General features: G+C 35.7%; 1 protein-coding gene across 4 annotated transcripts; it reads left to right on the forward strand.

Moving 5' to 3' along the window:
• Nucleotide 1: 1 nt before the first annotated feature.
• Nucleotides 2-28,000, forward strand: LOC136039871 (DNA helicase MCM8-like). 4 transcript variants are annotated; one of them, XM_065723817.1, is made up of 4 exons: nucleotides 17-101; nucleotides 14,620-14,820; nucleotides 23,043-23,919; nucleotides 26,487-28,000. In XM_065723817.1, the coding sequence occupies exons 2-4, from the start codon at nucleotides 14,803-14,805 to the stop codon at nucleotides 27,953-27,955; spliced, it is 2,364 nt and encodes a 787-aa protein (XP_065579889.1). In that variant the 5' UTR covers nucleotides 17-101; nucleotides 14,620-14,802; the 3' UTR covers nucleotides 27,956-28,000. The 4 variants fall into 4 exon arrangements, with proteins under 4 accessions (XP_065579890.1, XP_065579889.1, XP_065579891.1 ...); XM_065723819.1 differs by lacking the exon at nucleotides 14,620-14,820 and adding an exon at nucleotides 11,858-11,910 and having other exon boundaries at nucleotides 26-101; XM_065723818.1 differs by lacking the exon at nucleotides 14,620-14,820 and having other exon boundaries at nucleotides 2-101; nucleotides 26,487-27,999.

Genomic DNA, 28,000 nt, shown 5'->3' on the forward strand with positions numbered 1-28,000 from the left:
TTTTTATAATACATAATCGCCATCTACAATGGCTAACATTGTATTGTGCATATTCAAAATTTAGCTCTTCTGAAGTTTAGGGATTTTCTTATAAAAATAAGGTAAGCAAATATTTTATACTTGACATTTTAGCTTAAATAGTTATAAAAAGTCATTAGTTGTTCAAAAGTAATTAATACTTTTTCTTACAACAAAATATCCATCGAGTTATTCTTCATAGTCAATAGATGACGCTTAAAGAGCATCTTCAGCTTCCTCTCCCGGCCTAAGATGTGCATCAATGAGAATCCAGATATTCGGCGATTAAATAACAATGATAAAAAAAATCGCCAAGATTGATATTGAAAAAAATTATCTTTTTATTTTAGATCCTGTACCACTTACGAAGATTTGGTTAAGGATTACAATTGGCTTATTGGGACTATGAATAAATATTGATGATTAAAAAGTATGAAGATAATTGAAAACCCACAAAACCAACGAACTTTTTTAATCTGCTCTAAAATAAACCTTATCCGAAAGTTCTTGGGGAATATCTGTCCTTACTCATTTTCCTTCTGTTTGTATGGCCAGGGTTCTTAGAAATAATATAGTTTTGATTCAGGGATTGGGTGCTTTCAAAAACCGTCCAACCAACAATAACATTGAATGAAGAATGTTAAGCTTAAATACTTGTGATTATAAACATGAGATTGCAATTATCCCGTCATAGGAAGTTTTATACGAAATTTGTAAAACAATATTTAATTACTGGAATATAAAAAGGGAATGTAAATAGAGTTCAGTACCACCCCCCACCCCCAAACTACTCTGCTGTTAAAAAATACAACAAAAAAGAAAATGTTCCAGCAGCAATAACATATATTCAAGTACATTTTACACAGATTGTATCGTTTAAAACATGAAATTTAACTAGAAAAACAAGCTATGAAATTAAAACTAGAGATGGGAAAATACAGAAATTGAAATAAATATTGCATTCCATGTTTTCCAAGTGGGCATCTAGGGTCTCCTCTGATTATTTGGTGAGTCTAGCGTGAAATATATAATGTTAAGTTTTTTTTTCTTTTCAAAGTGGTTAAAGGCGTTTTTTAAGCTCTATAGACGGGTCTGAAAAATCTAGTATGATCATAAATACGAACAGCAAGTAGAACCAACAGGTATTTTTTTTTCTTAATATTCTGAAACCTTAACCCTAAATAACCGGTAACACTTCGTCGCTATTTACGTCTAGTATGATTTCGGTGTTCTTTTGAGTCTAAAGGTATTAGACATGCATTAAGCTGAAGGAAGGATGTCCTGGATACAGAAACGTATTTAAGCTTTACATTAAAACAACGGGGGCAATAATTTGCCCGGGAAGAGCAGACAAGACATAAGGAAACACTGTTTTGCTTTGTTTTAAAGGCAATTGTAGCCCTTTATTAGTACATATTTTATGAGACAGAAGAGGTGGCAGCCCTCCTAATATACGGTATAATTTCTGTTTGTTTTAAGTTTTAATGGTGTGCCTTAATTTCTGCTGAATTAATTTTGATCAGTTTCGATTGAATTTATTTGATTATTTCGATTAAATTTTGTTTAATTTTGATTGTTTTTCGAATCATGCTGAAAAATCTCCTTTCCGCTTTCAAGTTGAGTTTACCCCAGAGAATACCCCTCCAGGAAATATTCCTCCCATGGAAAATTCAATGCGGATTTAATAAGCACTTAGACCCAAAATATCTGTTGGAATCAAGAGGATTAGACAACAATTCCGCATTGAGGTATCTAACCCCCGCCTTCAACCTGACCGACCACACTCTTTAGAAATAGTTGAAACGCACTTATACATTACAATGCTATGGAGTCAGTGTAGTTTAATGAAGCATTAAAATTTATGTCAGAAACTTTTAACATAGGAGGTATCACTAAAACCAAACAACCTTATTCAGACTTAGATTGAATTAAGGGAGATAATAGATTAACTTGTACAACACCCCCCTTACTCATACGAACACTTTTCATATTTATGTGAATGCTCATGGAGAGGAAGACAATTCCCCCTATTGAAATGTGCTATTTTAGGTACGTGATACCCCCCCTCTATACATTACTATCTTTGTAACTGGGAGGCTCACTAAATAGTTTCTTGATACTTAAAAATCCATTGCCTTTTTCAGAATTGTCAATCAATGGCAAATTTGGTACCGTTTGAGGCAAACTCATAGTTGGTGTCCATAGTGTCCATAGGTGTCCATGGAGGCAAAATCCATAGGTGTCCATGGAGGCAAAATCCATAGGTGTCCAAAAATGGCAGAAATATCACTTTCTCGTTACGTAATATTTTTAGTAGCTGAAAAAGGGTCGCTTTTACTTTTGGTTGCCGCTCAAATGAGGCCTCTTTCGATCTTACAGGACGACTAGTTCGATAAGATTACCTCTAGGGAAAATACAACAAAAAATCAAACAAGTAAACACGCATTCATGATCTTTCTTCAGTGAAAGAATATAAAATTCTACATTTTTGAAGATGGAAGCTTGAAACGTCTACGGTAGGGCTTTCTGATATGGTCAATCTGAAGGTATAATTTTTAATAAGATTGCTTTATTTTTTGGGAGGGGGCGGGTGTGTTTTACTCTTTTTTGAAAATCAGTTAAATTTTCTCAGGCTCGTAGCTTTAGACGGGTTTTGTTAAGCTTAATGAACTTTATGTATTCTAAATCAACAGTGGCAGATCCAGGTGGGGGGCTATGCCTCCCCCCAATGTAGTCGCAGATTTGAGGTTGGGACCGCCTGCTCTGGTTTGGGTTGGGACGAAAGTTATTATTTCGTAATTGGTTTTTAATAGTTGGGTTTATAATAAGTTTTTAATTGTTAAGACTGTTTCTTTTTGCAAACAAGTTTGAAACAAAGTTTCAGTTACTTTGTGCGGTTCTATTAGATTTTGCTGATGACGCCTACCCTCAAAAGTCTTTAGTTAAGTTCAGGTTTATCAAGGGAATCTGTCCGTATTACCACAAAAGCCAACTGGGGGGGGGTGAAAATCTTAATTTCTTAATAACAAGGAGGGTAAACTTAAAATTCTAACTTTTTTAGGCTGTCGAAATGATGTTTCAGGATTGTGCTGTCAAATCAGGGCTGAAAAGCAAAATATTTAAACTTCTTTTTTGTCAAAAATTTGTTTTCGAGTCTTGCTGTGGTACTGAGGCGAGAAAATTGATATCTTTACTTTTTTCGGACGTCTTAAAATTTGGATTTCCTTTTTTTGGGAACCGGGGTGATTTTTACAACAATGTTGTGTTTTAGGGGATTTGTATAGTAGAAAGTAAACGTATGAGAAGTGCAAACATTATTAATTTTGGTTTTGAATTTTGGTGAGCAATTGGTGGCCACTTTGCAACCTATTTTCAACTAATTAAAGCTATGCACTATATGATTATCGCCTCCTCTGTTCATCCTAAAACATTATAATAAAGGCCAAACTCTTTAGAACTTTAATAAAGGTTTGTATAAGTATTTACTTAAAACTAAGTATATGAGTCGAAATACTCCCTCAAAGGTCAGAGTAATCATTCAAGAAAAATGTATTTTCGAAAAATTGTTTAAAAAGAACGCAAATTATTATGTGTTAGTTTTATTTATCTAGCTGGTATAGATGGGTCTCTGAATTCTCAGTTTGAATCCGTGGAATGGCATCTATCTTTTTTTCAAACAGTTTACTAGTAAAATGTTGCAAAAAAGCGTAAATCCAAACCACTTGAGTTAACCACTGAAACGGAATGTAACTACAATATTACTTGAGAATTTCTCACCTTCTCCATACCAACCATTCACAAAATATAGTTATCTTTTTATATAGGGGTTGCATGTATTTTTCCATAAAATTCTATAAACTGCTATATATACCGCTGAGGATTTTTATATTTAGTTTGATACATGCCATCCAATCATATTTCCACGATTAGTGGTTTAGCGCGAGTGAAAAAAAAAAAGAATTAAACTTTTCTTCTAAAATTGCGGATTCTGTAATTTAAGCAAAATATATCGAACTTAAAAAAGGGTAAAGATGCGCTACGTTGTTATGAAAAGAAAAATTCTGATTAGTAAATCTTGAGATTTCGTCAAAGTTGACACTGTTTATTAACCCACTATTTTCAAAAAGAAATAGTTATTAGTGAATGCTTTATTGCATATACTTAAAATCATCGTTTTAAATTTCTTCTGTGTAATTCTATCTCTTTGTTCTGTTTTTATTTTTACACCCCTAAAACAACTAGTATTTAATGTTTAAGATATCTTTTACGAATATATAAGTTGTATCTTTATCCTCATTTCCTACTCTTCATTGCTATTATCGTTACTAAGCGATGCCACACAGTTAGGCGACCTGGTAAATGGTTTGATCTATACAAATTGTCACAAAGAGTCAGTGTTGTGCCAAGTACATCTTTTTTTTACTTAAGTACGAGTACCAAGTACTCAGAGAAATTTTTGCTTAAGTACAAGTATTAAGTACTTCTCTAAAAATATACTTAAGTAATAAGTACTTCTGGAAAAGTACTTCAGTACTTAAGTACTCAAGTACTAATTTTCTATCTACAGTTAATAACACGCAAAACACTTCTTTAATATCTGTTCCTTTCCAAATAGACAAGACAAGCAAGACTCTGACGAGAGATCGACCGCTTTTCAGAAAAACTGGCAGTTTTCATGAAAAAATCAAATGGTTTCACGAAAAATCAAATTTTACTTCAATTAAGATATAAAAAGAAAAGAATTTACAAAGAACATTCATTACAGCTTGATCATAAATTAACTTAACTTCTATCTTAATCCTTTCAACAGCAGAAGCTTTTCAAACGCACCATCTCCGAGCATGTTTCTTTTTGGAGTAAAAATTCCACCACATACCGAAACAAGTCATTCTGCAGGTGCAAACAAAGGAATGATACAGTTGTACTTCCTGAAAACTTTCTTTATCCTTGGGTACACTTTGAGCACAGATAATCCTTTTTGCCTCTCATTCAAATATGACAAAACCTCCACATTCACAGACTTGGCTTCACGGCCAGGGTTGCCAGAATTATCAGGAGCAGTTTCTTCATCACTAAGATCAAAGTATTCATCTCCAGACAAAAAGCTACCTTTATCAGCCTTGTAAGTACTTTTGAAATGAGCATGTACCAAAGGCTAGCTGACTTTCACCAAATCTTTCAACTTTTTAAGCTTCCTTTCAAGCGATTTGATTGTAGGATAAATAGCACCAAAGTAGCATTTTTCCTTTCCCTGAAGAATGTCCAATGCCACTGCTACTGGCTCCATAATTTTCATATGTTCTTCAAGAATTTCAACATCACAAGAAGTTAGCCTTGGTTTTTGCACAGCATCACATACGTCAGCAAGCTTTCCAATTTTGTGACAATCCATCTAACATTTGACACTTTCATACTTCGAGTTGCTCCTGTTTACCATTTTTCTTATAAGCTGTTTGTCATATACCTCTTTCACTGCATCAATAGCTTTTGAAGTCTTATTAACGGTATCCCAGAGAGCAATACACCTCGAAAAAGCGGCGTGGTACTGTTTCTTATGTACAATATCGCAGTAGGCTTTATCAGCATCAGATGCAGACAGGTTAAGCGTGTGGCTGACACACCTGGTGTGGAGGAAGTTGGAAATACTCGGGTTCATCATGAGAATCGAGTATCTCTCCAACGTTTTAAAAAGGGATTAGCCATTCTGGCCTGCTTCATCTTTATTTTCACCGTCACTGACTTGAACATCTTCATCGAAAACCATCGGATATTCCCTGAATGCCTTACTAAAGTTAGAGGTGTTATCGGTCCAACCTTTTTATTAACTGCAATTTTGTACCTGGCAAATACGCCGTTCAGTTGCTGAACAATTCTGTCATTAGTGTGTGAGCCCTTGAACCGGGAACAAGCAAGGGCATAAGATTTCTATTTCAAATCCTCGTTGAGAAAGTGTGCAGTCATTCCCGAGTAGCTTTTGTTGTTGGCAGACCAAATGTCTGTTCTCAACGACATGTAGTTGGTGAGTTCAAAATCACGAACCATACCTTTCTGTACTTCAACAAACTTAGCTTCAATTTGCACAGCTAAAGCTTTTCTTCCTGGAACCTTTGCATTAGGTGCAAGATCTGTTATCAGATTTTTGAATGACGGCTTCTGAAAAGTGTACAGGGGTTGCAGCTCGTCCTTAATATAGTCCAGTACAAAAGAATTCACTTTTGACTGTGTCTGTTTCAAGGGTCTTGCAGCAATGAAATCTCCCTTAACTTTTTTAGAAGGTGAGCTATAATCAGGCAGTATTATCTTCAATTATCTTAAGCTTCAGACGACCTCGAGAGTGAGCCTACAAATTCACTAGCCTCTTTGCTACCTGATTTTCTCTTGTTCTTACTGTTCTAGTTCAGCTGAACAAACTTATGGTAAACAGAAGGATGGGCAAACTCATCTTGAGATGTTTGTGGAAATTCGTTGTTGCATCCATGTGACCCTTCAGAATTTTGTTACGGCAATTTTTGCATGTGGCAGATATTGCACCATCCTTCTGAATTTTCGCATTTATCACAAAAAACTTTCCGTTCAATATATATAGTAGTTCCGCCATGATAGCGTCCTACTTTGAAATTTCGCACCGAGCCAGAAGCCGGTGTTCTCAAAGACTAAAATCCATTTATCCACTAATATATAGGCAGTTCAATTCGTCGCATTGCGCTGCATCATGCCGATATAATTTTTCTGTACCATGAAGAAAGTACTTGAGTACTTAAGTATCCTTAAGTACTTCAATTTTTTACTTAAGTATAATTATTAAGTACTTTAGAAATTTTTTACTTAAGTAGAGTACAAGTACTCAGATTCTTTACTTAAGTAATTACTTAAGTACTTTTACTTAAGTATTTCCCAACACTGCAAAGAGTGCATGACCCCAAAATATGGGTTCAAGGCCTTTTTTTTTTTGACAATAAAAAGCCTGACTCACTCGCTATAGTGGGCAGAATACAAAGGCAAAAATTATGCATAAAATATTAAATATCATACTTTTTTTATAAATGGGGAAGATCTTTTCATTCTTTTTTTATGGCGGGGTTGTTTTTATAACTAGCTATTTTTTGTATCAATATATTTATACCATTTTAATTTCAACAGTCTTATTAGAACTTTAACTCTCACAAGATTTTAGATTGAATTTACGACCATTTCCACTACCTACCTACGACACATAATTGTCGAGGCTCCCTTTAAACTGCTGGTATGATCCCACCGCCCCTGAAGAAAATCCTGGATCCACTCTTGTAAATCAGCATAAAAAGCCAATTCTTTCGATGTTTTAGTTGATATCCAAATTCCTGTTTTTAGAGTTTCTAAAGGTTTCTAACTCCTTATTTTCACTTCGCTACCATTCACTGTTAGATGTACAATGGTCACTATAATGCATGTACCTTGAGTTCTTACGTTTATCTAACCTCCCTTCAAGTCCGAGAGTAAGTTGAACGCTGAACTATCTAATTTTAAAATATTTTCTGTCAAGAATTTTTTCAACTGAAATTTCTTCCATCGTGCATTATTATGGGCCAAACTTGTTCATTTTTCCAACCTGCAGAATATATGAAATCCCATCCGAAGTGGCCCGGAACGGCACGCCATGTACTCTTCAGATGTAACTTGTTATGTTACAGCAGGATGGCAATTGGCGCTCTGTATCAAAGTATTTTGTATTTCAAATACAGGAAAAAAGTGGTTGAATACGTATTTCAAATACTCTGCCAGAATTGTATCTAAATATGTATTTGAATTACATTGAAACCATTGAAAGACGTATTTCAAATACATATATTTAAATACTGCTTCGTCACCGCATTACTGCCTTACACCGTGTAAAAAGTTCAAATCTCAGCCACAAATTGTTGATTTTTACGCAGAAATTTCACTTCAATATAAATGCGAACCTTAAAAGTCATCTCATCAGATGATTTGCCTTCCTAAAGGTCGACGAGATCCAATGACATTGTGCGGGCGGAGCGTTATCCAAACCAAGCGCGGGTAGAGCGCGTCATCCAGTCTAATCCAATGACATTACGCGGGCGGGCGAGATAGCCAATGTAACAGAGGAAAACTTTTACCTAATAACCTAAAAGATAATATGTGGCTCAATATTACTGCAGAATAAACAAACTTTTGACCTTAAAATGATAGTGAAAAAAGACGCATCAATTTATCTTACAAGATGATCTGGTGACAATTGTGTGCTGGCTGTGGAAGTGCCCATTTTATGTTATTTCACTGTTATATTCAAGTTTTATAGGTCTTCAAGTATTTTCTTTTTAAGGGGAGCTTATTTTAAGTTAATGTTTTTCAAATTTCTAATTATATGCTATCTCCTTTTTGCCATAACTATTTTACTTTTGTTTGGTTAGAAGGATCAGTGCGTTCTTTGTGGGGGGGGGGGGGCAGTTGCCACCTTAAAATCTGAAAACGTTATAATTTATTAAGTAACTTAAAACTGTTACTTGTTTGAAGTGTCAAATTTGCTCTTTACTTTGAGCACATAATTTTTTAAAATCAGTTTATTCTCGTTTTCAACATAAGGGAAACGAGAAAAATAGGGGTCCATTACACGTTATAATATCCTGCACATTAATTTTTTTCAAAAAAAAATGCTTCCTGTTTCGCCATAACTGCTCGCTCAGGTCAATTTTTTCCCTGATATTCAAGATGCTTTTACTTCCTAAAATCTATAAGCTCAAGATTAGATTCTGTAGTTTTAAAACTTTCAAAAGTGGAAATGAATATACCATCTACATCAGCAAATAGGACTGAAATGGAATCATTGAAGAATAAGAATGTAGATAATATAGTAAATATAATTTCCAGAATGAAAAAAGTCATTGAAAAAGAAAATAAGATTCAGTGCTTTTTATAATGATATTGGCACTATAACTAAATAGGTCAAATCAGTCTTAGTTTGGTTGTGGAAATTGGTAGAGGGGGATCTGCTCCAGGAATAATTTAATTGAAGGTTTAAAGACTAAACTGCAAGAATGTTCATGGGAATTTATAGATGAAAAAGATGACTTGGACTATAATTTTGACAAATTTTACTCTAAAGTAAAAGACTGTTTTATAGAATGCTGCAACAGAAGACCTTCTGATCAGTGTCGAAGAAAAAATGTCAGAAGGACTTCTGACATGCTCCAGCCGCAAACTCTACTTATGGAAAAGATAAAAAAGTTCTCCTACCTCGTCGCCTACAAGATTTCAAAACTTATAAGAATTTATTCAAATCATGGATTCGCAGAGCAAAAAGCTCGTATTATGCGTCAAAGTTTCTGGAGTGCAAAATGGATATGAGAAAAACTAGGAAAGTCATCAATTCTGTCATTAGACCATCATCTCATAGTCCTGGCATTCCAACGAATCTTGATGTTGACGGGGTACTAATCGAGGGCCCATGTGAGATTAAGAACTCCCTTGCATCATAGTTTGCTTCAGGTGGCAAAAAGACTGTTAAGAGACTTGGTGGAAGCGCGATTTCCCTCGCACAAGATCAACATCTCAAGTTCATGGGACCCCCTTGCCTTGAATCTATTGTTATGGAGCTTGTATTAGAATCAGAGGTGGCATGACACATTCAAGGTTTAAAAGGTGCATCATCATCTGGCCCAGACTACATATCAACTAAAGCTGTGCAAGCTATATTCCCTTCAATTCTGGCCCCTTTAACAAAACTTATTAATATATCGTTTGAAAAAGGAAAGTTTCCTAGTCCCCTAAAAACTGCGAGAGTGATAGCTCTATTTAAGGGTGAGAACAGAAGTGGCCCGTGAAATTACCGACCAATTTCCCTTCTTTCAGTGTTTTCATAAATATTTGAAAAGCCGATGCATAAAAGGCTCACAAGTTTTTTACAATCTAAGGAATTTTGCACAATCATCAGTTCGGATTTCGATCGAAACATACTACGGAGCAAGCAAGCACTACACTTATCAGTTTTCTTCATACCGCTTTAGATTCTGGAAAAATACCAGCCGCTGTTTTCCTTGATGTGCGGAAAGCTTTTGATAGTCTTACTCATAAGATCCTTCTTGATAAACTGTCTCATATAGGAATACGAGGTTCAGCCCTATTATGGCTCCATTCTTATTTACACGATAGAACGATTTCCATGGACCCTGACTCACTAAATTCCTTTGGCGTAGACTATGGAGTACCACAAGGATCGATTCTTGGTCCTACTCTGTTTTTAATATATATCAACGATTTATTTAGAACAGTAAAGAACGCAATCCCTTCTGCGTGTCGTACTCTATGTCACGAAAAGGAAAATACGGTGCCATATCTGCCATCCCCTCATGAAGATTTAGTTGCCTTCGCTGACGACAGCAATATCCTATGTGCTGAAGACATGGAACAAGCTTTGGAGGTTAAACTTCACATGCTTATGGAGCGGTCTTACCACTGGTTTGATACTAACCGACTTGCTTTAAATATCGCTAAATCAAACTTTCTCATGTTTTCTAGAACTGACAAGGTATGCCCATCCTTATCAACTATATCTACCTCGAAAGGACCTTTGTCTCGACCTAACGTAAGATGCGTGCGTTTCCTTGGAATTTTGTTGGATAAGAATTTTTCTTTAAGAAACCACATCAAGATGGCCCAAACAAAAATATCACGTAATCTTGGGATTATTCGGAAACTTAAACATATTTTTCCTGGATCTATTCTTTGGACCCTGTATTTTTCACTCATTCAGCCGTATTTAACTAAGAACAAATAAGGGATGGGAAAACCTGAGTCATCAGTAAGTTCTTTCTCAACGTTATAGTAGAATATAATACTTTTTTTCATTTACAAGTTACATTTACAAACAGTTCGTGGTAGCGAACTGTAGTAAGGAGTGACCCGGCTCAATAGTAACCAAAACTCTAAAAAACGGAGTTTTGATACAAATAGTTACATCAAAAGAATCGCATTTTAATGCTGATTTTAAATATGTAAGTTTCATCTAGTTTGGTCTTACCCATGGAAAGTTACGAGCTTGAGAAAATCTGCCTTATTTTAAAAAATAGGGGGAAACATAGAATATTAAAAAAAAATCATACCATCAGATTCAGCGTATCAGAGAACCCTGCTGTAAAAGTTTCTATCAACAAAAATGTGAAATTTTGCATTTTTTGCCAGAAGACAAATCACGGATGCGTGTTTATTTGTTTCGTTTTCTTTTCTTTTTTTCCCCAGGGGTGATCGTATCGACCCAGTTGTCCTAGAATGTCGCAAGAGGGCTCATTCTGACGGAAATTGAAGTTTTTTTTATTGTTTTAAAAAGTATAATTTAGAGAAAGAGTCAAACTTTAGCGTAAAGAGCCAGGCGTTGTGGAGGAGGTCAATCCCTTTTATATACGGAATAATTTCTGTTCGTTTTAAATTTTAATGTCGCTCCTTACTTGCAGTTTAAAAAACTTGTTTTTTTATATTTAATTATTGTATGGAACCAGCAGGAAGTAAAATTATTCCTGCATCTAGCTTAACTAGTTTATCTGAAACACACCAAACACTACAAAACTCGATTTTGAATAAACCAAAATGAATTTTAACAGCTCTTTGTCTTGCGAAAGTTATCTCCCTCCGCTCCAATCGATTACTACAATTGGTAGTTTGGGCTTTCCGCCCTTATAAATGGCTGCTTCAAAAAAGTGTTATTTGGAAAGAAGGTCCTCACCTGACATCCTCCGAATTCAAATTTTGTGTTTTTTTTTTTTTTTTTGGGGGGGGGGGTAAGGGGTTATTACCTATGCATTGTTGTACAAGATTGCAAAAAATAATCTACATTATATTATGTTTCTAGCTTGAATGGCTTAACAGCTTTTGTGTAGCAACAATGATGCAAGAAAGATCCAAGTAAGTGGTTAGATCTTTAAATCAAACAGTTCGTTGTAACGAACTGTAAGTAAGGAGCGACTTGGCTCAATAGAAAACGAAACTCTAAAAAACGGAATTTCCATGCCAATAGAGATATTGAAAGAATTGGATGTTATGCTGATTTTAAATATATAAGTTTCATAAAGTTTAGTCCTACCCATCAAAAGTCACGAGCATGAGAAAATTTGCCTTATTTCCGAAAAAAGAGGGAAACACCTTCTAAAAGGCAAAGAATTTTAATGAAAATTACACCATCATATTCAGCATATCAGAGAACCTTACAGTAGAGGCTTCACACTCTTCTCTACACAAATGAGGAATTTTGTGCTTTTTGCCAGAAGAAAGATCACGGATGTGTGTTTATTTTTTTTGCTTTTTTCCCCAGGGATGATTGTATGGACCCAGTGGTCCTAAAATTTCTCAAGAGGGCTCGTTCAAATGGGAGTTAAAAGTTCTAGAACCTTTTTTAAGTGCAAAAAATTGGAGGGCAACTAGGCCCCCTCTCACGCTCATTTTTTCCCAAAGTCACCGTATCAAAATTTTGATATGGCCATTTTTTCAGCATAGTTTAAATACCTAATAACTATATTTTTCGAGGACGACTTAATCCCCCACAGTCCCAGGGGAAGGGCAGTAAGTTATGAACTTTGCCTATTATTTACATATAGCCTAGTATTGGTTATTGGGAGGTATACAGAAGTTTTAAGGGGGAATTCTTTCTGGTGAGGGGGAAGGTAGGGGGAGAGGGTTATGGGGGATATTTTATGGGGGAAGAATGGATTTCTCAGCATTATTTATTTAACAATCAGAAATTAAATAAAAAAAACAAGTTTTTTCAAAAGAAATTAAGGACTAACATTAAAACTTAAAACCAAACAGAAATAAATACGTACATGAGGGGGTGCGTCCCCTCGTCAATGCCTCGCTCTCGACGCTAAAGTATTTTTAGCAATTACAAAAGAGCTATTTATTCTAATTAAACGGCCTTTGTGATTCAGGGGTCATTCTTAAAGAATTGGAACAAAATTCGAAGCTTAGCGTAAAGAGCGAGGCATTTACGAGGGGGCCAACCCCTTCATATTATGTATATGTGGAAGATGGCCACCACCTCAATACCTTGCTCTTTACGCTAAAGTTCGAATTTTGTTAAATAATGTCCGATATTAGCAATAATTTGTTTGAGCCAATCTTGGCATTTAATTTTACCTTGAGCAGCTTCATAACTATGATTTCTATGTGATAATAAACAGAAGATATTGTGTGTTCACGACTTGTGGTTGTTATAAAAAAAAAAAAAGTTTTTTCCAACTGAAAGTAAAGAATAGCGTTGAAAGTTAAAACGAACATAAATTATTACGTATATCTGAGAAAGATCTTTTCTATCATTCATTTCAGTCATTTGGAAATTGCTCAACATATGACTTTCATTTTCATAAATATAGTTTCGACCTCTTTCGCGTTTTGTATACTTTACAATATTAGTTCCACAAATATCACTAATTTAAGTTACGTGGGAGGGTCTTTCCATGAAGAAATTTCTCGTGGGGGGAAGGAAATTTTTCCTTGGAGGGAGAGCTGGATTTCCTGACATTTTAAAAAAAATGATCAGCAATAAATTAAAAACACAAGCTTTTTTCAAACAGAAAATAAGAAGCAACAATAAAACTTAAAACGAACAGAAAATATTACGTATATGAGATGGATTGCCTCTCCTCAATAGGTCGCTTTTACGCTCTTGTTTCTTATTTAACTTTTAAAAGAGGTCATTATTTTAATTAAAGAGCCTTTGGGATTCATAAGCCATTCTTGAACAACTGGAACAAAAATCGAACTTACATTATTATATGGTTATTATTAGTTAAAAAAAAGTTAAGGTAATATGCAAATTTCGTTTTAATATTTATGTTCGGTGATCCAAATTCAAAACATGCATTAATTAAAAAGCGTTCAGAAATAAAAATAAAAAAATGTTAAAGTAAAACAGTTCAAAATAGGGATGAAACCTTTTTTGACAGTGAACAGATATAAAATTTAACTGGATATTTCGAATACATATACAGTGTTCATCATCAGCAGTAAAATGTTTTACTGTTCACTGTCAATAAAAAGGTTTCATCCCTATTTTGAAATGTTTTACTTTCGTCATGGAAAGGCAGTGTGGTCTTCGAAGTTATCAAAAAAAAAAGTTTTTTGAACTGAAAGTAAGGAGTGACATTAAAACTTAAAATGAACAGAAATTATTCTGTATATGAAAGGGGTTGTCTCCTCCTCCACGCCCCACTCCTTACGCTAAAGTTTTTGATTGTTTTATAAAGTAGATTTGTGAGAAAGAGTCAAAGTTACGCGTAAAGAGTCGTGCGTTGAGGAGGGGACAGGCCCTTGTACTTACGGAATAATTTATGTTCGTATTAAGTTTTAATGTTTCTCTTTACTTTCAGTTAAAAAAACGTGTTTTTACCTACTGAACAACAGCATCATCAACGCCAATGTCAGGAAAAGAAAAAACAGACGTTTTGGATAAACACATTTCGAGTTCGATAGAATTGTTGAAGATATAGGCGAACAACAATACGAACAGCTTCCTAACTTTTTTGAATGGCTTCGGATTTGTCTAAAATATCAGAGGCAGTGCTATAAGTTGCCTACAGTAAAGATCATACGGCTCCAATGTTAAATTTTTTTTTCCAGAGGCACATCATACGAAAGCGGTAATCGTACAAACTTCAGAGCCAGCTCATTCGATTGAAAATCAGAAGTTCTAGTGCCCTTTTTAAGAGTCAAAAGTGATCAGAGGGCAACTAGCCTGAGTGCTCGTTTAATTTTCACAGAGGGCTCATCTGACTGGAAATTGAACGTTATAGCTCACTTTTTATGAGTCAAAAGAGATCGGTGAGCAACTAGCGCCATCTCACCCTATTTCCCAAACCCATCCGATAAATATTTTGAGATAGCCATTTTATTAAAAATAGTTCAAATATCAGCTTTTAAGAACTCCAGGGTCTACCAAACCCCCAGAGCCCGGGGACAAATACTTTAAGTTATGCCCCGGGGGCATATAAAGTTTAGGAGAGGTCGTATAAGCTTCAGAGGTGGCTCATTTGATTGGAAATTCAAAGTTCTATTTACTTTTTCCTGATTCAAAAGGGATCGGGGGAGGGCACCTATCCCCCCCTACACACATCCTCTTTTGCCCAAATGCATCCGATCAAAACTTTGACATTGCCAGTTTGTTTGAAATTGTCAAAAGATCAGATAACAAAAACTTTGGGGTCAGCATAACCACCCACCTCCAAAGCCTGGGGTAAGGGTTGTAACTCATAACCTAGGCGCAAATAAAGTTTGAGAAATGGTCGTATAAACCTCGGAGGGCACTCAGATGATCAGATATTGAAAGTTCTAATTCCCTTTTTAAGACTCAAAAGTGATTCGAAGGCAACTAGCCCACTCCCCACAAACCTTCTTTGCCCCAAAAGTGTCCAATCGAATTTGTTTTATGGAGCCAGTCTATTCAAAATAGACCAGATCATTTAACAAAGACTCCATGGATAACACATCCCACCTGAATCTGGGAGCAAGTACTTTAAATTATGCCCTGGGGGCATATAGGGTTTTTATGGAAGGGATGGTAGCATAAACTTTGGAGGGAGTACATTTGATTGTAAATCAAAATTTCTAGCGCCCCAATTAAGAGTCGAAAGTGATCCGATGGCAACTAGCCCCCACCCCTACACCAACCTTCTTTTCGCCCAATTTGTCTGATCGAATATTTTATCAATTTTATTCAAAATTGACCAATAATCTTATAAGAAAAACTCCAGGGATAACACCCCCCCCCCGCAGAACCAGGGGCCAAGAGTTGTAAGTTATGCCTCCGTGGCATATAATGCTTTTATTGAGGGGATTTTAGTATAAACTTAGGAGGGGGCCCATTCGATTATAAATCGAAATTTTATTGCCTTTTTTAAGAGTCGAAAGTGATTGAAGGGCAACTAGCCCCCCAAAGCCCCTTTTCCCCCAAATTCATCTGGGAAAAACTTGTGATACATATATTTCATTCAAAATAGTTTAGAGTTTCAAACTCCCTAGAGCCCGGGGGAAGTCTTTTAAGTTTTTCCCCGGGGGCCAATAAAGGCCTGTTTAAGGTGTGGTCATATAAACATCAGATGTTGCTCATTTGATTGGAATTTAATTGAAAATTGTATTTAACTTTTTAAAAATGAAAATTGATCGGCGGGCATACATGCCCCTTCCTCCCACCACCACCCTCTTTGCCCCAAATGCATCCAATCAAAATTTTGAAATAGCTATTTCGTTTAAAACAGTTCAGCGACTTGTAAGTTATACCTCCGGGGCATATAAGGCTCTTATTGAAGGGATGGTGGTATAAGCTAAGGAGGGCACCCATTCGATTGGAAATTTGGATTTTATTGTCCTTTTTTAAGAGTGAAAAGTTTTCGTAGGGCAACTAGCCCTCCCCCCCCCCCAAGCCCCTTTCTTCCCAAATTCATTTGAACAAAATTTGTTATATATATTTCATTCAAAATAGTTTAAAGTTCAAATATCGAAATATAAGGGGTCAAAAAACTCCCTAGAGCCCAGGGGAAGTGTTTTAAGTTTTGTCCCGGGGGCAGTTAAGGCTTTTTGTAAGGTGTGGTCATATAAACATCAGATGTTGCTCATTTGATTGGAATCTGAAATTTCTAAGGGTCATCAAAAGTGATCGGCGGGTATACATGCCCCCCTCCTCACAATCACCCTCTTTTCCCCAAGTGCATCCAATCAAAATTTTGAGATAGCCATTTCAATTAAAACGCTCCCACGATCAGATGACAAAGCTTCGGGGTCAAAATACACCCCCCCCAAAAAAAAAAAAAAACAGGGGAAGGCTTGTAACTTATACGCTGTGCTCATATAAAGTTTTTACGGAAAAGTTGGTCACATAAATTTGGGAAGGGGCTCATTCGATTAGATATTGGAAGCTATGGAGTCCTTTCTAGGAGTTAAAAGTGATCAAGGGCAAAGAGCCCCCATGCCCTCTTTTTCGCAACTGCATATGATACAAATTTTAATCTTATTTTAAGGATTAGATACAATAAACTCCGGGGTGTAAAAAAAAACCAGCGCACAGGATCAAGCGTTGTAAGTTACTCCCTGGAGAATATATGGTTTTTACAGAAGGGCTGCTCGTATAAACATCGGAAGGAATACATTTAATTGTAAATTGTAAGTTCTAGTTCACTTTTTAAAAGATAAAAGAGGTCGGAGGTCAACTAACCTACACCCTTTTTTCCCAAATCTATCCAATAAAAATCCTGAGATTTTATTGATCTAATTTAAAAACAAATCTGAAAAAGATGTTTTTCAAAGAAAAGTAAAGATCTTATTAAAGTTAAAATCAGCAGATACAAATATATGTTAAAATTCAAACTAGAAACGAAAAGAAATTACTATTAAACAATAAATGAAACCAAAAACGAATATAAATTAAATTTACAATCACAGCAAACGAACGTACAATAGGTACTATTATAGATGAATAAATGAATCTTACAACGATTGAAACTTAAATTTAATATGCATATCAAGCGTGAAACGAACAAAATCACTACAAACAAGAGGTTGGGTTTTGCCTCCTTCTCTCACTGTAAAAGTCTAAAACCTACTGCGTCATTGGCGCTTTACCGAAAACGAATTATATCACAAATATTTTCTTTTCTACTTATTACAACATTGAAAATAAACATAAAAATTAAAGTAGAATTAAATTTTGAGGTGATAAGCTTTCAGCAATTATTATCATTATATATGAAATATTCAGTTTAATTTTATCAATTCTTTCCAAGACTGTTCAAGACAAATATAGTTTCACTACAAACAAAAGTTCGGATACTACCCCTTTCTTAACTGTAAAGTTCAAAGCCTACTCCGTTCTGGTTATGTTCTGGCTTATGTTCTGTTCTGGTTATTACAGTATTTAAAATTAAAATAAAAATTACAGCAAAATAAACCTTAAACTGATTATCATTCATGAACTGATATCATTACATATCATACACATTCTGATTTTATTTGTAGTCTCTAAGACAGTTCAAGAAACGTATAATTTTCTGTAAAGCGCCAATGACGCAGTAGGTTTTAGACTTTTACACCGCCAAACAAACACAAAGTAGAAACTCTAGGGAGAATCTTTTTCAAGACAGTGGAAATCGAATCTGTGGATATTTCGGCCCTATGGCCAAGGGCCGTCTTCAGCACAATACGAGAAAGAAAAAAATATGTATATAAAAATAAAATTACATTAAAATGCGAGAATTAAAACTAATATTGTTTAAAAAAAAATTCGTAAAACAGCCCTAGCATCCTTACTTCAACGAAGTTCAACAAGGACTGACAATTACAATGAACTAAGATGATAAATTCACTCAAACAAAATAGAACAAAATGATTAAATGCAAGTTCTCAAAGCCAAAGTTGCGTATTTGGCAGCTTGCCTCAAAGGTCTTTTTATAACTTGTTCAATACTATTATAAATCAGTTTAGTAAAATATTTTGTTAGATCATTTTTAATTAAATTTGAGCATAAATAATTTAGAGAGTAGTCACCCAAGTCTCTGTTCAAAGAAATATTTTTATTTTTTTTTTACATTAATTTCGATTGATTGCCGAACCCACCTGTTTTATCCCCAAATGATTACTGATGAGTGAAAATTTTTCAAAAAGTATCGTATGGGAGGTATTATTAAATACATGCCAACCTAAAGCAGAATCAAAGGATTTGTTGGAACTATTTGAAATTAATGCCTTGTCAATGTCTTTTTTATGCTAGTGTAGCTGTTTTTCTAGATTTTGATGGGTACTGCCAACATAGTAATTTACACAGTCATAAGGTATTTGATAGACCCCTCTCTGGGCGAGTAACGTTATAGTAGAATATAACACTTTTATTCATTTCAAGTTACATTTTCAAACAGTTCGTGGTAACGAACTGTAGTAAGGAGCGACCCGGCTCAATAGTAAACAAAACTCAAAAAATGGGGTTTTGATACAAATAGTTCCATCAAGAGAATCGCATTTTAATGCTGATTTTAAATATATAAGTTTCATCAAGTTTAGTCTTACCGGTCAAAAGTTACGAGCCTGAGAAAAATGTGCCTTATTTTAGAAAATAGGGGAAAATACCCTCTAAAACTCATAGAATCTTAACAAAATCACACCATCAGATTCAGCGTATCCGAGAACCCTACGGTAGAAGTTTCAAGCCCCTATCATGAAAAGGTGGAATTTTGCATTTTTTGCCAGAAGACAGATAACGGATGCGTGTTTATTTGTTTTTTGTTTTTTTGTTTTTTTGTTTTTATGGCACTTGGAATTAACCAAGTGACATATAGCGATCGCAAATTCTGTCGGTCTGTCGGTCTGTCTGTCCTGGTTTTGCCACTTTAGGCACTTCCAGGTAAGCTAGGACGATGAAATTTGGCAGGCTTACCAGGGATCGGACCAGATTAAATTAGAAATAGTTGTTTTCACGGTTTGACTTTCTGGGGAGAGTGGGGGGTCGGTTAATTCGGAAAAAATAAAGTATTTTTAACTTACGAACAGTTGAAGAGATCTTAATGAAATTTGATATTTAGAAGGATATCGTGCCTCAGAGCTCTTATTTAAAATTCCGACCAGATCCGGTAACATTGAGGGGAGTTGGGGGGAACCTCAAATCTCGGATAACGCTTAGAATGGAGGGATCGGGATAAACTTGGTGGGAAAAATAAGCAGAAGTCCTAGATACGTGATTGTCATAACCGGAACGGATCTGCTCTGTTTGGAGGAGTTGGGGGGGGGGGGGATTATTCTGAAAATTAGAAAAATGAGGTATTTTTAACTTACGAAGGAATAATCGGATCTTAATGAAATTTGAAGTTTGGGAGAATATCGTGTCTCAGAGCTCTTATTTTAAATCCCGATCGGATCCGGTGACATTGAGGGGAGTTGGGGGGAGCCTAAAATCTTGGAAAACGCTAAGAATGGAGAGATCGGGATGAAACTTGGTGGGAAAAATAGCACAAATCCTAGATACGTGATTGGCATAACCGGAACGGATCCACTCTCTTTGGGGAAGTTAAGGGGAGGGTTAATTCTGAAAAAATAGAAAAAATGAGTACCAGACCAGATTAAATTAGAAACAGTCATTTATCCGATTTGACTATCTGTGGGGGGAGTGGAGGGACGGCTAATTAAAAAAAAAATGGGAAAAAATGAGATATTTTTAACTTACGAGTGGGAGATCGGATCCTAATGTATTTTGATATTTAGAAGGACCTTGTGACTCAAAGCTCTTATTTTAAATCCCAACCGGCATTAAGCCTCTGATTTTCCTTTTAAAGCAATCATTGATTGTTAGAATTTTGCCAGAGCTCATATCATAGGAGCTCTTGGCTCTTCTTGACCTCGTCACAAGTGCCATATGAGCTCTTAGCTCTAGTTTTTGGTGAATAGTATATAAATATAAGTAGTTTCAAAAATTTATTAAATACTCCTAAGGGGTTTTCTTCCTCCCTTACCTGTATTTATGACCCCAGGGCAAGGCTGCCGAATGTTTGTTATGTACCTTCAGGAACATATCACTTTAAATGACATGAATTTAATAGTATAAGCATTACTCCGCAAAGCAAAGTATATGATTACCCCGGTTCCAAACAGGGGTAATCAGTCATTTATGAACGAGCCTATTAATCATCGACTATATGAGATAATGGGGAAAAACCAAAATATTCTAAGATACGGCACTATTAGGAATAAAATGCGATTCTGTGGAACTAAAATGGACGGATAGCCTACAACTTTAGATTAAAAAAAAATTATGTTTGTACATTTTATAGGCCTACAATCGGTGTTTCTTTACTTTTAAAGGCCAATAATGTTTAAAATAATGTGTTTTTAAGAATAATGTTCTTTTAAAAAATGATATTCTTATATTTTATAGGCCTACAATCGTTGTTTCTTTACTTTTGAAGGCCAATAATGTTTAAAATAATGTTTTTTTAAGAATAATGTTTTTTTAAATAATATTCATGCATTTTATTGGCGTACAATCGGTGTTTCTTTACTTTTAAAGCCAAACTCTTATCTGCTTTGTAACAGCTTTGTAACCTAAAAAATTCCAATTCGTATGAAGTGTTAAAAATGATATTGCCTCAAGGTGTTGTTACCAATTATACATGTTTTCAACTTCCTTTTAAATCTGGTTGTAATGCTAGGGAGATGTCAACATTCTTAATGATTTTCTGGCAAACCCTTCAAGGAGTGCTTAAGCCAATGAGAAAGGAGGAAATATTGAATAATAAGAATTATTGCTAAAAATCATCTCTTATAACTACAAACTTAAGAATCTTTGGGATAATTTATCGGTATAAGATCTACAAAACAACATAAAAATCAAGGCTGTATGATTTGTACAACCCTTTTAAATAGTAAAGGAAGAATATCTTAAATGGCCAATTTTAAAGGAAACTGATGATAATAAAAAAAAAAATTCACGGCCAAAAATTTTGGAATCTTGTGGCAAATCGAGAGGCTACTTTACAATTCTCTACGTCTTCTAAAAGTAGTTTTATTACTACTTTTAAAATTAGAGGTGTCCCCACTAATAAATTTTTTATGAAGCTCTAAAGAAAAAAATGCAAATTTTTTCGGCCTATTCATGTTAAAGCTTTCAATGAAGCCTCAGTAATTTTTTCATCAAAGAATCTGCTCGTGCCTGTTGTTAATACGCATTTCAATACTATAGGAAAATAGCATTGGCTTCAAACCTGGGAGAATGACCTTAACATCAGTTGCTCAATGTCCCAGAAAAAAATACATTGGTTTTTAATAAACCAATATGGGTATAAGATCTACAAAACGACATAAAAATCCAGGCTGTATGATTGGTACAACCCTTTTAAATAGTAAAGGAAGAATATCTTAAATGGCCAATTTTAAAGGAAACTGATGGTAATAAAAAAAAAAAAAATTCACGGCCAAAAATTTTGGAATCTTGTGGCAAATCGAGAGGCTACTTTACAATTCTCTACGTCTTCTAAAAGTATTTTTATTAATACTTTTAAAATTAGAGGTGTCCCCACTAATTAATTTTTTATGAAGCTCTAAAGAAAAAAAATGCAAATTTGTTCGGCCTATTCATGTTAAAGCTTTCAATGAAGCCTCAGTAATTTTTTCATCAAAGAATCTGCTCGTGCCTGGTGTTAATACGCATTTCACTGCTATAGGAAAATAACATTGGCTTCAAACCTGGGAGAATGACCTTAACATCAGTTGGTCAGCGTCCCAGAAAAAAATACATTGGTTGCCTTAGGATGTATATCTAAGAACATGATATCATCAAAGAGTTGTTGGCTCAGTCGACTGATGTTTTGTTCTTTTACCATAGGAAATCAGGGGTCTCACATTCGATTTCTATATAAGGCATAAATTTCATAAAATTAATGAAAAACTGCCTAGAAGCTAAAAAATGCATCATTGGAAAAGAAAACATGTCAACATCTTTAATTGTAGTGAACAATAGCACCATCTACGAGTTTGGCTAGGTAGATGACAGCATTGGGGGAATCCTCATTCTATTTTGGTCTTTAAAAAATTGCCGGTGCCGGGGATAAAAAGGGGGACCGGCCGCTTAAACGAATAGGCCCCTTACTACTTATAATGTATTGTGTAATGTCTTTAAATTCCCCAAGTAGTGTGTTCTTTAAATAGTTACTTTTCTTCATTACTGCTTGAATACCATCTACATCAATAGCACCCCCGCTTGCCCCCGTCCCAATAAAAATGCTGTAGCTACTCCCCTGAGAGGGATGAATTAAAAAGAGGGAAAAAAGGAAATATATTCGTAACTAAGATCTGTCTCCTTTTCTTCTATTTCATTCACCGGTAAAAAGTTTGATGAAACGTAGATATTTCACCTAGAAACATACTGGTCTGAATGTATTTGCGTTCAAATCCGCTTCTTTTTTTTGCTTCAAATTTCAGTTTCCAGTTTTTGGTCCTCAGAAAGATAGACAGATTTCCTTTCTTAATAACTATTGCTTTTCGACATTCTGTAAATTTTCCTTGTTTTTCAGATGAATCGAGGTGGAAACAGGAGGCCCTGGGGTCGCCCTTGGCCTAGAAATAGGGGAAAGGCTTTTTACCAAAACGGCATTAAGCAACCTCTTTCTGAGTCTGTCATGCTCCAAATAACCGATGAGGCAATGAAAGGATGGAGCCTTTACTTTTATGATGCTAGATATGATGAATCGTCTATCACTATTCAACGAATTTCCGCGCTTTGTACGTTTTTTTCTGATCAGTTGGATTCACAGCATGCCAAGGATGTGGCAAAAAACGGATATTTTCAAATAGAGTTTTCAACGCTTGTGAACAATGACAGTCTGAAATTGTCAATACCAGATTTGAAAGAAATTATCAGTGACAATGCAGAATATGCTTTTAAATGTTTTGGGTTAGCTGTTTATACTGTGATATCAACTAAAGTAGATATGCCAGCAGTTATTCCTAGAGTCAATGTGAGACTTATAAATTGTGAGCCTTTATATCAATTAAAGAGCATAAAAGCGAATTTATTTGGTAAGCTCGTCACTGTAAAAGGAACTGTAATCAGAGTAACGAACGTCAAACCAATGGTTAAATTTTTAGCTTTCAAATGCCGTTCTTGCAATAGTGAAAGTGCAGTATTGCAACCAGATGGTATTTACACAGTCCCCGAAAAATGTCCAGTACCTGGATGTCGAGGCCAGGCTTTTATTCCAGTTAGGTCGTCGCCGAAGACAAAAACGATGGACTGGCAGACGGTAAGGATACAGGAGATACTAGATGATGATCAGAAGGATTGGGGAAGAGTGCCAAGAACAATGGATTGCGTTTTGACTGAAGATCTGGTTGATTCTCTTCTCCCTGGTGATAGTGTCATACTGAGCGGAATTGTAAAGATCTTAAAGGGTAAGGGTTTTTAATTTTTTAATGCAAGACCTTCTTTGTCTTTGCTTATATTTCTTAATTAGTTGTAAAAACATGAATAGTAAGTGGCCTTTGCGGTGTGGTGGTTTGTCTTATATTACATTACGTACGGAGCGGACCTACTGGTCAGAAAGCACAGCTGTAGGGGTCCATTGCCTGTACACCTCTGAAATCAGGCTAAGCCCAACCAGGAGCCTAGGTTGAAGGGACGAATGGTGAATTTGATCTCAATCATAATCGTAACACGGGAAGCGTCGGATGATTTAGCCCATAATATGCATTGCACTTTTAATCGAAGGCAGAAAACCAGGAGATTGACTCCTGCACTACGCGGGCCATTGATCAGCATGTGAAAAAGTTTTTAGTTAGTAATTTCCTAATCAACAGCTTTTCTGTGGACACTGGCAATTGGAATGGTAAACTCCAAAGTGAGATCCAGACAATGAAAGGCCCCGATTCAGTGTCTTGTCCTGGCTGTAGAAGGGCTCTTGAATTTTCACGGAATCCCACAATTCTGACAATCAGGGGACTCAATTCACCCAATTGGACAAGCAAACTCCCCAAAAATTGTCATTCTAGCCTGCATTGCTAAATTTTTTCATCTATCTTTAGCCGTAGGTTGTTTTTAGCCAAAGTGAAGTGCTAAACAGGAAAACTTTCTTATTCTGAACGCGTCCTACCTTTTATCCTAGTTTAGCTTCAATCTGTCTATACTCTACGCTCTTACGACCTTTTTCACGCAGCCTTGAAAGACAGGGATGAAAGGTTCTGGTCTTAAGCGTTATTTTCATGTTTTGGCTTTCGCAGCTTTACCCATATTCTTATTACCTTCGATTGTAAAGACACCTTGAACCAATAGCAAGGTAATCCCATTCTCTTTAGAAGTTATGCTATTCAGTGGTTCAGAGCATTCTAATTTAGGTTTTTGCCAGCTTCTTATATTCTGCTGGGCTTTTAGGCATGCTTGGCTATCACTCATGATATAAGATGTGGCTGGATTTTTTTTTCCATACCAGATCTGCTATATTTGGTATCCAAATGGTAATAATTAGAATTGTAATAGCATTTAAATAATTTTCGTCTCTAGAAGCGTTTTTGTTTGATTAAGTCACAAATCTGTCTATATAGATGTCGTAACAATTTCATGAAATACTACTGAAACCATCAGTCATGCTAATCTTTTTACCATTATTAAGAAGCTCATTTGGCCCCAAGTCCAATTAAAAAAATTTCAAACCACTAACCCTTATGACAGAATTGGTCTATCTTCTGCCTCATTTACGTAGGTTCTCGTTGTCATTCTAGCGAAAATTACAACGTCTCTTTTATCTGGAAAAAGTTGTGAATTATGAATTTGTGACCAAGCTTGGATTTTTTTTTAGCAATCTTTCTCCTAATTCAAACAGCAACCAAAAAAATTCCTTTCTGAGGTGCGTCACAAGGTCATCAGCAGTTGCTTGGGTATATTCCCTACGTTTTCCTGTGGACAAACCCTGAAAGGGTTCTACAATGACATATTCTTTTCTACAAAATAGAGCCTGGTAGTATTGGATTACGAAAAGAAATTCAAATTCCACAATGGGATAAAATAAGAAGTGCAGGAATAATTCTGTAACTTCAATGTTCAGTAACAGTAATTTTTAGTAACAGTAAATTCAGTAACAGTAATTCAGTATAATTGAATTACTTTATGAAAAACGTTTATGTACTATTCATTAAGACTGAGGATTTGCATAATATTTTCTTTTTTATTTAGGTGTGTGGATGCATCTAGCCTTAGCCGCTTAAGAGAGCCTTGACTAGAGTAAGGCTTTTTCTATCAATCCCGATGTAATAGACCAATCTTGATTTTCACACTTTTGCAGCAATATGGGATTCACTCTGTCCGCTTCATGTGCTTTGCAGGGTTTGCAGGGTCATAGCTTTTCAGATGACAACCCCCCCTTGAGAGGTCAACTTGTGCCCTGACACCCAAAGGTACAAATAGGACATTAGCTCTTACTTTCTATCAAGATTGGCTGTTATCCGACAACCTCCTCTGGTAAATGTGTCTATGAGAAGATTCCAGAAAACCTTTCCCCACCTATGAGTCAAATAATAAAGGAACTTGTATCTGTCTAGCTCTGGTTTGTATGCGCAAACAATTTTTTAAAACTTGCTATAAGTTGAGAACGTCAGGAAAGTTTCGAAGCGATATTCCTTATCTTGTCCAAGCCACAGATCGCAATCACTAGACAGAAAAAAACTACTAGAGGATTGACTTCACTCTATAAAATAATTAGTTACATATTTTGTGGTCAATGGAAAAAATTGAAAAAACTGGTTGATTCATTGAATAGCTGAGAGGTAAAAATACATCTGATTTGTGCCCTCTTCTAAAGCCTTTATTGAACACTCTATATTGAGCGATATCTTATTTGAAAATAAGGCGCTAAAATTCATCAAACAGAAAGGTTATACGTTATTTAGCGCTTCTTAAATACAAAGGCTTACCTAAAATTTTGAAATTGAGTTTATCATGAAAATATTAATCTCAAATTCTATTTTAGGCGATGGCCAAAATATGACGCGACGACAAGACGAAAAGACGCTATATGATCCGTATATTGACGCTACTTCTGTACTGAACACCAAGCGAGGACATACCCTGAATCGTGAGTCAGACTGTGACGTTGTCGAATTCACTGAAGGTGATTACAATGAAATCCAACAAGTCCACTCTAAAGAGAACGTTCTTGCTCTTTTAGTCAAGTCCTTAGCCCCATCTATATACGGACATGATGTTGTCAAAGCTGGGTTACTTTTAACCTTACTAGGTGGTATTTCTCCTAGCAGTGAAGGAGTACAGATGAGAGGGGACCCACATCTATTAATTGTTGGCGACCCGGGACTGGGCAAGTCGCAACTCCTACAAGCAGTCACCCTTGCTGCGCCCCGAGGAGTTTATGTCTGTGGCACTACTACAACTAAATCTGGACTTACGGTCACTTTGTGTCGTGAGAGTGGGGGTAGTGGAGAATATTCTTTAGAGGCTGGTGCATTAGTCCTTGCTGATCAAGGAATATGCTGTATTGATGAGTTCGATAAAATGACCTCGCAACATCAAGCTCTCCTTGAAGCCATGGAACAGCAGAGTGTTAGTATAGCGAAAGCTGGGATTGTTTGCTCTTTGCCTGCTCGTACTTCAGTCATTGCAGCAGCTAATCCTCATGGTGGGCACTATGATAAAAACAAAACAGTATCCGAAAATATCCATTTAGGGCCAGCATTGCTGTCTAGGTTTGACATGGTGTTCATATTAGTTGATCGACCATCGGCCTCTCATGATTACAAAATTTCAAAGCATATTATTGGACTTCATTCGAAAAATCATAATTCATTTGTCCCAGCTTCAATAGTAGCTGATGAAATATTGAGTGGGAGAGAGGAATTTATCAAAGACAAGCTAACAACAGATGACAATGTCATTCCTTTGAGTTTATTGCGAAAGTATATAGCCTACGCTAAAAAATATGTAAAACCTATTTTGTCAGATGAGGCGAAACGTAAATTACAAGAATTTTATCTTGAGCTACGGCAAAAAGCTGCACGCAGTGGTGATATAACTGCAGTCACAACTCGTCAGCTAGAAGCACTCATACGATTGGCCATAGCCCGTGCCAAAGCGGATCTAAGGGAAGAAGTAACTACAGAAGATGCATCTGATGTTATAGAAGTAATGAAATGTAGTCTTGCTGATACTGCAACCGACGAATTCGGTAATCTTGATATGCGTCGGTCACAACACGGTAGTGGCATGTCAAAAGCGAATCAAAAGCGTCGCTTCATCGCTACACTGCAATCTATTGCAGAGGGAAGCGAAAAGAGTATTTTTTCAGTGAAAGAGATGCAAGATATTGCAAACAGACTTGGGATAGATACTCAAAAATTTGGAGACTTTTTAAACTCAATGAATGATCAGGGATATTTATTATTTAAAGGGCAAGGGAAATACCAACTTCGAGTAGGAGACATTTAAAACCGTTTTATATTGATTGTATTTTCTATTTATAGTTCTGAATAA

This window comes from Artemia franciscana, chromosome 20 (genome assembly GCF_032884065.1).
Source record: "Artemia franciscana chromosome 20, ASM3288406v1, whole genome shotgun sequence".
NCBI lineage: Eukaryota > Metazoa > Arthropoda > Branchiopoda > Anostraca > Artemiidae > Artemia > Artemia franciscana.

Bases quoted from the DNA above. Each gene is read 5' to 3' on its own strand.
- LOC136039871 (XM_065723817.1), top strand. The intron at 23,920-26,486 runs GTAAGGGTTTTT...ATTCTATTTTAG, and splicing joins AATTGTAAAGATCTTAAAGG to GCGATGGCCAAAATATGACG.